Source organism: Maniola jurtina, chromosome 14 (assembly GCF_905333055.1).
Source record: "Maniola jurtina chromosome 14, ilManJurt1.1, whole genome shotgun sequence".
NCBI classification, from domain to species: domain Eukaryota; kingdom Metazoa; phylum Arthropoda; class Insecta; order Lepidoptera; family Nymphalidae; genus Maniola; species Maniola jurtina.
The window spans coordinates 1,867,936-1,881,677 of record NC_060042.1 but is presented as its reverse complement, the minus strand read 5'-3'; the positions used below and the strand labels follow the sequence as shown (position 1 = coordinate 1,881,677).

At 40.2% G+C, this 13,742-nt stretch overlaps 1 protein-coding gene across 4 annotated transcripts; it reads right to left on the bottom strand.

The window, feature by feature from the left end:
• Nucleotides 1–2,712: 2,712 nt before the first annotated feature.
• On the bottom strand, nucleotides 2,713–13,686 carry LOC123871608 (uncharacterized protein CG5098-like). Of its 4 annotated transcripts, none has more exons than XM_045915509.1 (8): nucleotides 13,079–13,686; nucleotides 10,533–10,673; nucleotides 8,094–8,209; nucleotides 7,587–7,669; nucleotides 6,938–7,251; nucleotides 5,579–6,637; nucleotides 4,924–5,189; nucleotides 2,713–4,507 (listed from the first exon to the last, which is right to left on the bottom strand). In XM_045915509.1, exons 1-8 carry the CDS (start codon nucleotides 13,148–13,150, stop codon nucleotides 4,213–4,215), a joined length of 2,346 nt encoding a protein of 781 aa, XP_045771465.1. In that variant the 5' UTR covers nucleotides 13,151–13,686; the 3' UTR covers nucleotides 2,713–4,212. The 4 variants fall into 4 exon arrangements, with proteins under 4 accessions (XP_045771465.1, XP_045771468.1, XP_045771467.1 ...); XM_045915512.1 differs by having other exon boundaries at nucleotides 8,094–8,191; XM_045915511.1 differs by having other exon boundaries at nucleotides 10,533–10,667.
• Between the last annotated feature and the right edge of the window lie 56 nt (nucleotides 13,687–13,742).

Genomic DNA, 13,742 nt, shown 5'->3' with positions numbered 1-13,742 from the left:
ACACAGCACAATACAGATAGCATTGTTTCAAGATATTCAATTTTCTTGCCGTAACAGACTTAGGTACCTAGCCAGGCAACCTTATAATAATTTCGAGATGCAATTGTGTAGGCAACTTTTCTTTATTGCTATATTCATCAGCAATATTATGCATCTTATATTGCCCATTTTTGGGCCAATATATAACAGTTTTAGTAATTTGTCATAATAATTTAGCTATTTACTGCAAATATATGTAATTGATTTTTAGGGTTCCATATCCGAAGAGTGCCAACGGGACCCTATTACTAATCCATCCATCCGTCTGTCTGTCAGCGGCTGTATATCGTGAACCCTTCCACTAGGTGGGCAGACGACATCAAACGAGTCGCAGGGAACCGCTGGATTCAGACGGCGCAAGAGTTGAAATTTTCACAGAATGTGTATTTCTGATGCCATAAAAACAAGTTATAAAAATTTCAAAATGGCCGCCATGAAAATTTTAAAAAAGTGCGGAACCCTTCGTGCGAGTCTGGCTCGCACCTGTCCGATTTTTTATTTATAGAAATAACTATTTACGGATTGTGAACAATATTTTCAGGTCATAATATTAAAAAGAGAATCGTTAAGAGAACATAGCCCAAGTTTATTATTTATCGCCTGCGACAATATATTTTACATATTGCATACAAATGTCTATTATGCAAATTACATTATCTATGTAAGTTCTTTTCATAGATTTTTTTTTCTTCATAAGGCTTGTATCATACATACACTTTTAAATGGGTCTCACTGCATCACACAGCATAGGCAGAACATACTCATAACACAAGACATTTAAAGATTTGAGGTCTGGAATTCATAATTAAGATAGACGCTTCTTTAGGCAACCATTCAGACGTGTCATGTACAACCTTCATGCAACATATAAAGGTTGACTATGACACATGTCTGAATGGTCCCCTAAAGATGCCCCCATCTTGACTATGAATTCCAGTATAAAAGTACTAAGGTACTTTCAGATTAACAGCAGAATAACACTACAAAACCTATATGGGTCTTTGTAGCAAGGATATTATGAAGCTCATATCCAAAACCATTACTGAACTATATATTAATTAAGTATTAAATTGGTAAGATATAGCAATGTTACGAAGGGTTTTTGCCTGTATTTTATTTTGACTGTTAGATTTTGTTCATTTACAATAACTACAATTCTTTGAAACTGCTGTAAAACTATCAGAAACTACTGGATATCCAAAACAATTACATAGTCCATAGCTGAAATCAATGATTAATATATTCAGACCGGAAATTTCATATATCCCAAAACTAGTTTGTGGTATGATTATGTTCGACACAGTACAAGTATGTTGCAGTGAGTTATCCAAATGTTTACGCTTAGCTATACGGTACGAAATACTGTTTCCCTATCAGAATAAACCACCTTCACTATGTTACAATTTAAAATTTGGTGTTCTGATGCTCTCCAATGATTATATGTTATATACATCTATTTTCTATTATATACAAAACTCCAAATCCATATTTTATAAAGTGTACAACAATTACTACATTGTTTAAAAGTTATAATATGTAAAATACTCTATACAATTATTACATAATAATTATGTAGTTAAGTTTTTAATAATCTATATCAAATATTGGTATGAATAAATTAGTTCTAATACTTTAACAGGGTTTTATCTACATTTTTTTTCTATATTACAACCTAATATGACGTACCTACTTATTTGTGGTTTTTTGGAAGATTTTTCCTGAAATTACTCATAACTAAGCCAAACAATATGCCCCATCTAAGTTGACCATGTGTCTTTGCACACGGTGACATTTTCAAACAATTTTAGCACTCTAAGGCTAAGATCCATAGAGTGCACTTTGATTTTGCTCAGACTTAGTACACTGTTGTGCACCACCCGCCCTCCTACTACTAAGCATGCAGGAAAAGCCAGCCACCAAGCAAGCGCCAAGTAGAATGTTGCGTGGTGGTACGTTGCTTTTCCTGCACGCTTAGCAGTGGGAGGGCGGGTGGCGCATGTCGCATGCTGCATGTTGTACCATACAGATTTGCCTTTTTTTAGCGGATTAAGCTTTTGATTCTTGTATATCAAGGACTTTCGCGAAGCAACCACTGCTTCTGTACAATAGACGAAAATATCACCATATGTAAAGGCACTAAAAGTGTTATTTACTATCTTAACTTAATTGTATCTTATTTTAGTGCAATTTTATATAGAACAGAATTTTGAATATATCTTGGATGGGGTATATTATATAAAGCAGCATGGCATGTTGGCATCAGAACACCCTATGTGAATGTGATATCGTTAAACCGACATCACACTGTATAACACCTTCGATAAAGGCATAAATATTATGGTTAACATTATTCTATCGTTTATGGTCAACTGGATGTAAAAAATGATTTAAAGATCTAATTCAACTTTCACCAATAATGATAAAAATGATTACCCATTATCAGCATTTTTTAAGCATTGAAGTTTAAATACAGTAGAATCTCACTAATCCAGCAGTATTGAAAACCAAAGGGTGTCGGATTATAGGATTGTAATAATTCATAATAAACAAAATAAAGCATTTCATAAATGGAATACAATGTATTTATCCCCTTTATTAACCCCCGACTCAAAAAGAGGGGTGTTATAAGTTTGACATGTGTATTTGTGTATCTGTCTATGGCATCGTAGCTCCTAAACTAATGAATTATTTTAATTTAGTTTTCTTGTATATCTACATGTTATTTAATAACTGTAACATATCTACAATTAACTAATTGCATAGTTTAAAAATAATCCTTGAGGTCTATTTTTGTGCAACCTGTGGTCCTTAAGCTGTAGGTCCTGGTAGGGCTGGTAATAGACATGTCTGTCTATGGAAGTGCTGGATTAGTGAGAATCTGCTGTAAAAAAAAACCCAAGGAGAAACATGATTTCTTGAGAGTCTATGTATGAGAGTCATTGCAATATACTTTCTCATGGAGGGCCAGCCTAAAGCACATGCTCAAAATAGAAAGAATTTCAGTCATTTGATCGGTTCTTAGACATTTTTAAGAGTTTTATCAAATCATAAGGCAAAAGTTAAGGCAATGACACAGTAAGAAGAATGTGTTAAAGTCTTTCACTTGCTTACAATTCTGTTGTTGTCTCGCTTGCACACATTCAAAGCCAGCCTGTGGGCGAGCAAAACAGCAACACATTCATTAGCCATTTAAAGAGAGAAATGAGTGAATAACCAAAATTATATCCGTGCACTGAGCTTTACCTTCATTTGAAGTCAATTGTTAAAACAAAGATATTAGATAAAAAATACATAATTTGTATCAGGAAAAGCCACCTTAGAGTGATTTCATAATTGTTTAATTTACATTAAGTCAACTTAGCACATTAAAACTTGCTTAAACATGATCAGGTAACAAAATTCTTCTGCACAATTGAGAGTTTCAACCACATCTCTCATCCTAGCGTGTAACCATGTTCCTAGTAGTTATTAAATCAGGGTCTCTCTAAACCCACACATAAGACAAACTACCACATAATGTATTTTTCTTAGCAGACTCATTTTTTTAATTGGCTTTACAGCTCTGGGTTCTAGCCCTTTTGAGCTTTATCAGACTTAAACGGTAAACAAATCACAGAAAATTCAGAAATATGCTTAAACAATGACTTAAGTTAAATCTTTAAAAAGATTTTAAACTTATTTCCTGGTTAAAATTTAAAAATATTGAACAATCAGAATCTCAAATTAATCCTGGTATGCCATTATCTAAAATATAAAATGACTAAGTTACTCTTACAATTGTGTTTTTTACTTGTGTCACAGTATTATTATTCATTAGCAATGAAAATAGGTGTCCATAATTAGCTTGTTGCTTAAGCATTTCTGTGAGTTTTCTAGTTTTCGTTTTAAGTGAGCTAAGAAAAAATAAATCATGTTATTATGTTACCATCAGGTAACAAAATTGCTTTCAGCTTCACTAAACTTTTCAGCTTCCCAATATTTTAATTGTATGAGACAATGTTCACATACTAGTTTCCCTGCGTTTGGGAAATTACCACTAGTTTGACAGATTCAACGTTCACATATCACTAATTTGACAGATTCCATGTTCACATATCACTAGTTTGACAGATTCACATATCACTAGTTTGACGGGTAACATATAACTGGCTCTCTTTATCACTATCACGATCGCTAGGCGTGTCTGGGACACAAGGCGCGGAAGTCGTCCTTCAAGGTCCAAGTTGTAGCGCAAGGGACATGGGTGGTGGCCCTACAAGACCGGGTGGCGCAACTTAGGGCTGCACCGGCCTTGCCGCAGCCCCCGCAGCGCGCGGCTCGGGCTCCGCAGACGGCGCTCGCGAGTCCCCACACTCGAGAGCCGGCCGCGAGCAGCCCCGGCGCCCACACTCCGCACGCTTCGTGGAACCAAACTTCCGCCCCACCGGATGATGATGCGAATCGTTGTTTCGATACTTCGTCCAGCGTTCTGTAAAGGTAAAAGGTCCTATTAATAATACTGAACAATTTCGCCCGCGTAAGTCAATCACCAATAATTCTTCGGGTGCGTCGATCTATGAGTCCAATGCATTGAATTGTTACAAGGCAGTCATTCCCAAGGTGGTAGTACTCCATGCCATATACTGAACTTAGGTTTACACCATGAAACAGAGTGAACAAAGAGTTACGCGTTTTAGCCTTTGATTGGAGGCATTTCCTAAAAAGGTCGGATACGATTCTGAAGAAGAACAAATTACAGCATTTGTATTGTAGCAAGAAAATCAGAAATTTTTTAGTCACTCAATGTAGTATGTATGCATTAATATACTTTATTGCACCACAAAACACAAATGACAGGTTACAAAGAAAACTTAAAATGTAGTATATTAAAGTATCAAGACTGACCTATACTCCTCACAGTTGGTATCGAGCTGGTAGGGTCCGAACAGGTCGCCCAGACCAGCATAATGCGGCCCCTTCTCGCAGAAGGCGCACAGCCACGAGGCGTCCGGTGTGGACGCGTCGTAGCGCAGCCCCAGGGTGCTCGCGTGCAGGCCCCGCGCACGCAAGCCGTTCCGCCACTCGTCGCCCATTCGTCTTTCTTCGTCGGTCGCGCCGGCGGTCGCGTTGACCACTGATACTGATACGGGTGAGTCGCGCGGCCCGACGATCTGAAATTATATGATACCAGATCATATACCCCCTACTGGATTTAGGTTGTTAAGAATCCCACTGAAAATCATTGATTTACGGGATAAAAAATAGCCTTGTTCTTGGATGTAAGCTATTTCTGTTTTTTTTTGTCCTGAAATCCTGTGGGAACTTTTTGATTTTTTACAATTGAATTAGCATCAAAATTTTGAAAATTTTTGAAAACTAGCTAATGCCCGCGACGTCATCCGCATAGATTTGTTTGTAAAACCCATTGAGATCTCCTTGATTAACTGGGGTAAAAATAAATCGTGATTTTTTTACCCCAGTTTGGCGGTTTGACGTGTCAAATCGTTGCGACGTGATTGAAGAAAATAAATAAACATATAATATGTGTAGTGATGCATACCTGTATGTATGGCCCTCTCGATCGACTGGAGCTCGCATTGCTGCCAGAATCATATGCATCTTTGACTGGTGCTTGAGGGGCAGCTATTTCCTTCTTCTTTTTCTCCACCACCTTCTTCCTTGCAGCCTTTCGTCTAGGACCTTCATCACCAGTAGACGATCGATTCGCTCGCTTAGAAGCTTTCCTTTCACCCTTGGTCGGAGCAGATTTTCTCCGCTTCCTTGCTTTTGCGGTTTGCTTCTTTTCCGAGGTGGATTTTTCCTCTTGTTCCATTCCAGCTGGATTTTCCTCCTCGATTCCAGCAAACATTTTCTCCAACTGGTTCTCAACTTCGACAAAGCTAGCTGCTGTGGGTTCAGCAGTTCTAGCCTCGCTCACTTCGCTCGCCTCCGGTTCTGCTGGTTTTCCCTCTGATGGAGATTCGACAGGTACATTAGTTGATTCTGCGTTGGAGTTCCTCGCACTTCGTCGTCGAGGCGCGGCGGCGGTCGCCGGTGGAGGTTCTGGTTCGTCATTTTTCGGTGGGGATTTTTGTGGGGGAGAATTTTGTGGAGGGGTTTTCTTGGGGGAATTTTGTTTTGGCAATTCGGGCTCGGGTTCCGGCTGGGGCGGTAAGTTTTCGGGTTTGAGTGGAATTGGGGATTTGGGTTCAGGTTCAGGGCTGGCCAGAACACTTTTTAGTTTGTCGACTGTCACTGGGGTTTCTGGTTCAGGGGCGGGGGTAGGTTCCACTGTGGTGTCTCTATGGTCCGTGGTGCTGGCGATCATCGCGGCGATGTCATCTATGGTCTCCGCGGAGCCGGAGCGGGTTTTTCTCCGCGCGTGCGGCTCTGGCGGGGGTGAAGGTGGTTTTTCTGGTCCGTTTTGGGTTTCGTAAGTAGTGTCGCCGTTTTCGAGAGGCGGCTGGGTGGTTTGTGGCGAGACTCGGGGCGGAGTGGCGGGCTTGGGAGCTTCGAGTGGTGGGTGTGTGAGGGGCGGAGGGACTGGGACGCGTATTGTGCGCTCCGGTTTTCTTTTCCGCTTGGAGCCGGGTGCGGCTCCACAGGAATCTGTTGAATCCTGAAATGGAATAATTTCACACTCAATATTAACTCTGATGTCAGTTTGTCTTCTAAAATAGTGGCTCAGCTTTCTGACTTTTCAACTCTTACATGAGGTTTTAACAGTTGAACACTATTTTTTTCTGAGCATATAGTGATGTCCGCCACGACCATACTGATAAAATTACCAGAAACTGCTTTGGTTCTCGATCATTTTATCAGTATTACCGACGCTATTGTAAAGTACCTCGTCTTAGGACATGTATGCTGCGCTATTCGAGCGATCAGACAGTGGTTAGTATTGAATATGAGTACTGACCTCATTGGAGGAGGGCGGTGATGGTGTGGGCGCAGCCCGAGAGTGCACTATGACGGAGTGGGGCGACGCTGGAGCAGGTGCGGCCGACAGGCGCTCCAGTAGCGCATCAACCCTCGCGTGGGCAGGGCGTGCGTGCGGCGCCGCTCGTGCGATCAGACTGTTGATCGTGGGCGCATCTCGCACTGACAAAGCCGGAGCTCCAGGCGTAGGATGCATCGGAGCCGGGGAGCCGTTCGCACCCCGCGGCCCGCCCACTGTGAGGTCGACACCGCCGCGAGCGTACGAGAGCAAATCGTCCGGACGCATCAGTTTATCTGGTGACGGAAGATAAACGATTTGAAAGTTTAGATAAAAGCCTTGAATCAGTTTAGCATAAATCAAACTAATTTTGTACAGAACTACTCAAGAACAATGAACAAAAATGTGCTTTTAGGTGTTGACAAGTCCTATACAAATTTTTTACATCTGATTGAACAGAAGGAAAAACGAGAATTCAGAAAGATGGTCGAAAAACTGAAACGCATCGATCCATCATAAGTCATAAGACAAATTATACCTACCAAAATAATAAGAATTATATAAATCTTGAAAAAAAATGAATGAATGATGAATAGATAAAATATTTTTTCGCCTGGAAATTGAAATTTACCTCTGCCAGGGCCCAAATGTGGATAGAGTTCTGCTGGAGGCAGGGCTGCACCGGCCTTTACGTCACCCGGAGACGGAGTATGCCTGAAAGATAAAAGTGAATGCTTAAGGCGGAAAATGTACATTGAACTGTGGAAACTATCCGGCGTAAGTAGCGGATGTAACCTTGGGCCGTCCTTGAGCGCTCGGACGTCCGATAAAATTCTGGCAGGCCGCGACCCACACGATACCTTTCTGTCGCGGCTGTCAGCGACAGCTTACGGACACGTCCGATAGTTTGCCACCTATACTAGGGATTGTTTAATTTTTTTAAATATGTGTGGCATAATTTTTCTGGGCCTACCGTTTGAGGTCAGTTTTTGAGGTCGCGATGCGGGAAGGGCGATGGCGACTTAACTGTTACGTCGACTGTCACCCCTTTCGCCAATTCGGTCAAAATACAATCTACTTTTTTCTTTTTAAAATCACTTTTCTTTCTTTCTTTTTTCTTTTCTTTCTTTGTACGTACCTCATGAGGTGTTTGTCGGGCGGCGTGGGCGTGTGGCGGTAGAGCTCGGGCGGCGTGGCCGTGTGCCGGAACACGGAGTTGGCGCCGCCCTTCATCGCCTGCAACGTCAACAGACCCTACCGTAGCACCACCGGCACGTTACATATCACACATACAACACTATCAACATATCGCTGGGTTTCTTTGCACGCTGATCGTCGGTGCTGACGATCCAGCGCTTAGCTAGATCGTCTGTCTATCAGCGTTCAAGACAGGTTACTCACACATCTGCCGCATGGGTAATCGCTTCATAGTAATGCTAAAAACATACAGTCTCGCATAGCTCAGCGCTGTCGAACGTTAATACTGACTGGTTCATAGTACCTAATGCATACGTATTGACTTGTCAGGACCGACGATCAGCGTGAGAAAGATTGAGACCCATACGCACTGTCGACTGTCTAGTAGCCCGGCTACTCAGTCGTCGGCGACCGGAAGAATCTATAATTTAAGACAGAAGAAGTAGCGTGTATGTATGTCACAATATCTACTAACAATTTTTATTATAATCATATCCTTCATTTAAAGAAGTATGATTGTCCAAAAATCTCCAAATTTCATCAAAATCCGTTCACAGTATTGTGACCAAACAAACCTTTTAGATGTTCCAAACCTAGGATACTTAAGCGTGAAACAGTATATTCGTGCTGCCATCTATCGTTGCATATAAATAGCTTTAGCATTGAACTCTGGAGCTCTACCATAGAACTCTACTAACCGCTCTACCAATTTGATATCATGAACTATGTAATCGGTGTTGGCGTTTGCTAGCGCGGTGCCTTTTTGGGGTTTTTTTAATGTTAAAAGTGACTGGTTTTTGTGTTTTACTGGTGTTTTTTAGTGGTGGAACTAACTGGGAAGCGCTCTATAGTGGTGCCACGCGTGTCGGCGAGCGCCGGCACAGACGAAGTCCATACTTATATAGTTTACCTAACTTGTAAATAACTACAAACCTGACATTGGCTAATCTGTGTAAAGACAGACGAGAGAGAAAAAAAAAGATTAAAAACTTTGAATAAAACCTGAACCGGTTTTATTGTGTGTGTGCGAGTCAAACTCACACACGAAAGTTTCCATATTATCATACAATGTAACACTTTTTTGTTTTGTGATGTAACCACAAATTCATGGTTTTCAGACTTTTCTCTGTAAGTACTTGTGCTATAACGACTTTGCTACCTTCCAAATTTTATGATTCTAGGTCAACGGGAAGTACCCTATAAGTTTTATATAAATTACAAATTCTACCGTCTCGGTCGACTGAGTCGTCGGGCGCCTAGTTGACCGTGCGTAATGGGTCTAAGGGTGAGATCTATAGAGCGCGCTCTGCCTTTGCTTAGACTTAAGACAGAGTTAAACCGAGACAGAGCTATATCTCTCAAATAAATCTGTCTCGTTTTAACTCAATCTTAAGTCAGAGCAAAGTCAAAGTGCGCTTTATAGATTTCAGCCTAAGGGTTGTTCAGAGTCTTTACACGTGGCGACATAGACTCAAACTCAAATCATTCATTCAAAGTAGGTATCTACTATTGTTCTCTTTTTTGGTCAGAACTGTTAGATTTGTAAGATGATATACCTAGTGGTGATAATTAGTTACGTTAACTTTCAGAGTTATGCACTTTTAAGAATTGATTACCACTTGCTAACAACTTGCTTGGTGAAGGAAAACCTCGTGAAGAAACCTGCATTGCTTGAGAGTTCTCCATAATGTTTCTCTATAATCCATATTTTAACACTCAATAGAATAGGGTGATTAGTTCACTCAGTGTTCAACACTGAATGATAGCCACCGAGCTCATTTGACATTTATTTAATCCACTGAAAGTGTTTAACAAAAAATATTTTAATATCTCACAGTGAAGCAACAATGTAGAATACAACATCATAGCCAATTGGTTTTTATGAAACTTTACCTGCGAGTGTAACAAATGATGACCTCCCTGGTGCAGTGGTACGCACTGTGGTCTTATAAGTGGGAGGTTCCAGGTTCGATTCCTGGCAGGGACCATTTGAGCATTTTTATTTTCTAAATTGCCTCTGGTCTGGTTTGGTGGGAAGATTCGACTGTGGCTAGTTACCTCTCTACCGGCAAAGCTGTGCTGCCAAGCGATTTTGCGTTCCAGTACGATGCCGTGTACAAACCGTTCAGAGGTTTAATGAAGCAGCCTTACGGGATGTAAGTTAGTCTGCTTCAATCTTAGACTGCATGCTTCATCTCTCACCATCAAGTGAGATCGCATCAACATGCCATCGGTGGTGGCCACTCGCTATTTACAGTAGGAGAGTGTTACAAATTGTATCGGCCACCGACAACCTTCGTTTGCGCGGTCCCAAAGGTCGTGGCGTGCGACAGCCACGGATGGCAGTGGTCGGTGGAGCGCGTGTAGGGCTAGTGCTGACCTGCAAGGGGTCGATGGCGGGCGGCGAGGGCGCGGGCACGTGGTAGAGGTGCGGCGGCGGCGTGGGCGTGTGCCACGTCACGCCGCGCTCCGACGCCATGTGCGCGGCGGGTGCGCGCGCCAGCAGGTTGGCCATCTGTAACTGCGCATGCCGCCGTTAGCGAAGCTCCAGGCCTGGACGTGTCCAATATTAGCCATGCTTATCGTGACTAATTGTCCCCTTTCCCCTCCAATTAAGGGTAAAGCTTGTGCCATGAGTGGGTACGACAATAGTGATACGGGTGGGGTTTGAACCATCAACCTTTTGGAGTTCAGTCCACTCCTCAACTGTTGAGCTATTGAGGCTCTATTATTTGGCCCTATTGATGGCACTATTGTGGTGCCTAAGCTTTACGCTTAGTTGGAGGGATTTAGATGCAAACTGTGGAATCAATTCCCATCTGCGGTGTTCCCACTAGATTACAACATGAGATTATTGAAGGGGCAGACCAGCAAATTCCTGAAAGGCCGGCAACGCAATGGCAGTACCTTTGGTGCGTTATGTTCATGGGCGGCAGTAATCACTTAACATCAGGTGACCCGCCTGCTCGTTTCCTTGCCATTTTTTTTATTAAAAGAAAAGGGAAAGGGGAATATTAGTCATGATTGGCATGAATTTCAGTCTCTTGTAAGTCTGGTGACTGGTTTGAAAATCTGGTGTTCTAAAACTAGTTGTAGTTTAGAACTTTTTTGTATAATTTCAAAGTTCTATCTTTATCCTATTTAATTGTGTTGTCAGGTAACACAAGAGAACTTTGAAATTATATAAACAAGCTTTTTAAGTTGTGGTGTAGAAATTGGAAAACAAACTAAATATTATATCTTTTTTCTAACTTTAGGTGTTTATTATTTAGTTTTTTATTTTTGAGTTTAGGTGATCATTATTGATGCATTAGTGTGTAAGTTGCTAGAAGCAGAGAAAGAGACAACACTAATCTCTTAATGTGCCTCTCAAAAACAGTGTGATATTTGAATGATCATGGTTAAAAATTTTCAAATGACTGATACTTTCCAATCAACTAATCCAACAAATTTCTTATAAGGTCAATAAGGCCCCGGCCTAGGGTGGCCAGATATTACTAATCATGGCAAAAAAATTTGATGTAAACATGAAACAACACTAAATCATAATACATTAAGCAATACAGTATTATCACACTAATTACACTTCCCACTAATATTATAAAGGTGAAAGTTAATGTGTATGTTTGTTACTCTTTCACACAAAAACTATTGGACGGATTTGGCTGAAATTTGGAATGGAGATAGATTATACCTGGATTCACACATAAACTACTTTTTATCCCGGGAAAAACAATGAGTTCCCACTGTATTTTTAAAAATTTATAACATCATTAACAGTCATAGGCATCACTAGTGTATATAAGAAAAAATATCATAATAATATGTCTCAGAAAATGATGAGCTGAGAAGAGGCTAGCTGGTGCCATACCTGCCTTGTCAACTAGTAATAATCATATTCCTAAAGTATGTATCTACTATCTACTATGTCGACAATAACTGAATTGAAAGATAAAGTACTTGAAATGAGTACTAAGTAATATCATGAATGTAAAAGTATGTCTGTCTGTAACATGGCCCACATGCTTAGCCAATTTTGATGAAATTAGGTACAGGAATAGCTTGCATTGTGGTTAAAAAGATCTTATAAGAAATCTGATAGAATTAGAAATTATTAAGTAAAAATAAAAACATTTTTTGCATCATGAAAAGTAGATCATAATATCTACTGTAAGCAGTTAAACTTTTGAAAATCTACCAATAATTATACGATTTTTTATAGATATAAACAACTTAGTTTAGTTTTAATAAGGCGAGAACTTTATAATAATACCTGATAAGTACTTCAATGAAATCAAATTTAAGTATCTTTATTGACATTGGCATTTTTTACTTACTCAATACTCAATAATTATTTTTTGTAAAGTCCTATCATCTCCTTTCACATAGGTTGCCTGGAAGAAATTACTAGCAGGGATAAGGCTGCCTTTACACCTTTACTTTCTGTAAATATTATAATTTGTTGTTTTTGTAAATTGAGTAAATATTTTATGTGTAGAGGATTTACTTATGATCTTGCTCTTACATTTTATTACATTAGGTTGTATATTTTATTTTCATTTAAATATTAGGTAAGTTTCATTAAAATAAACACACCAAACCATTATTGATGTAATGGCAACATTTGCTATCACCTGTGTCAGGCAAAGAGCTTGCAAAAGAGGTCAACCATACAAACAGCTGATTCTTGTATTGCAACGCATTAAAATAACTATTCACACAACCGAGGTGTGTAAGCAGAAACTGGTTTTCAGTGTTTTTATAACAAAAACAATTAAACAATACCTACCGCTGGCGAAATTACGAATTCTTAACGAGAAATGAATATGAAATTAGTTTGTTTATTTATGCGCATTCTAATTTCACGTTGAATAAACAAGGGATTGCTGTATGATATTCAATTTTAAACGGAATAATAAACACCACCTGTAAGGGACTCCAGCCCGCGCCTAGTTGCGACTGTCTTCCATTTGGATTGTGCTGCGAGCCGCCAGACATCGTGCGCGGAACCCTCTGGGCACTGTTTACAAAACTTATTCAATTCCGATTCGTTAACAATCACCCCTTCAGTCCACCATAATGTTGCCGGCAACTTTCGAGCCTTCGTTCGCGTAACTGCGATCCTTTACGACGTGTACAGAAACTTCTCAATCCTTTTCAGGCATGCATGTTGATATCACAAGCGTCTGTATCACCTTGCAGACATACTGAACACGAAACAGCACATAAATCCACTTAACGATGCGATTATACAGATGAAAACCACATTTATTACGAGCACGGTATGGTGTTCACGAATCTGAAGCTCACTTCGCGTGACATTTTGAACGCATTTTAGGTTTGAAAATATACACTGTATTTGCACTCTGGGGCAGGATTATTTTTTATTAACTGCGCATCACTTTAGTCTTTCGAAAAATACAATAAATATCACAAGTAACTGCACGAATAAAGTAAATTATATCAAACTATGCACAAGGATCACATCCAACAATGGTGGCCGATTGAGTTTTTGAAAGCTTTTAGAGCGCCATCTACCGAATCAATTATCAAAGCCAAATTGCGTCGGTAAAACAGTCAAACGGAAGCG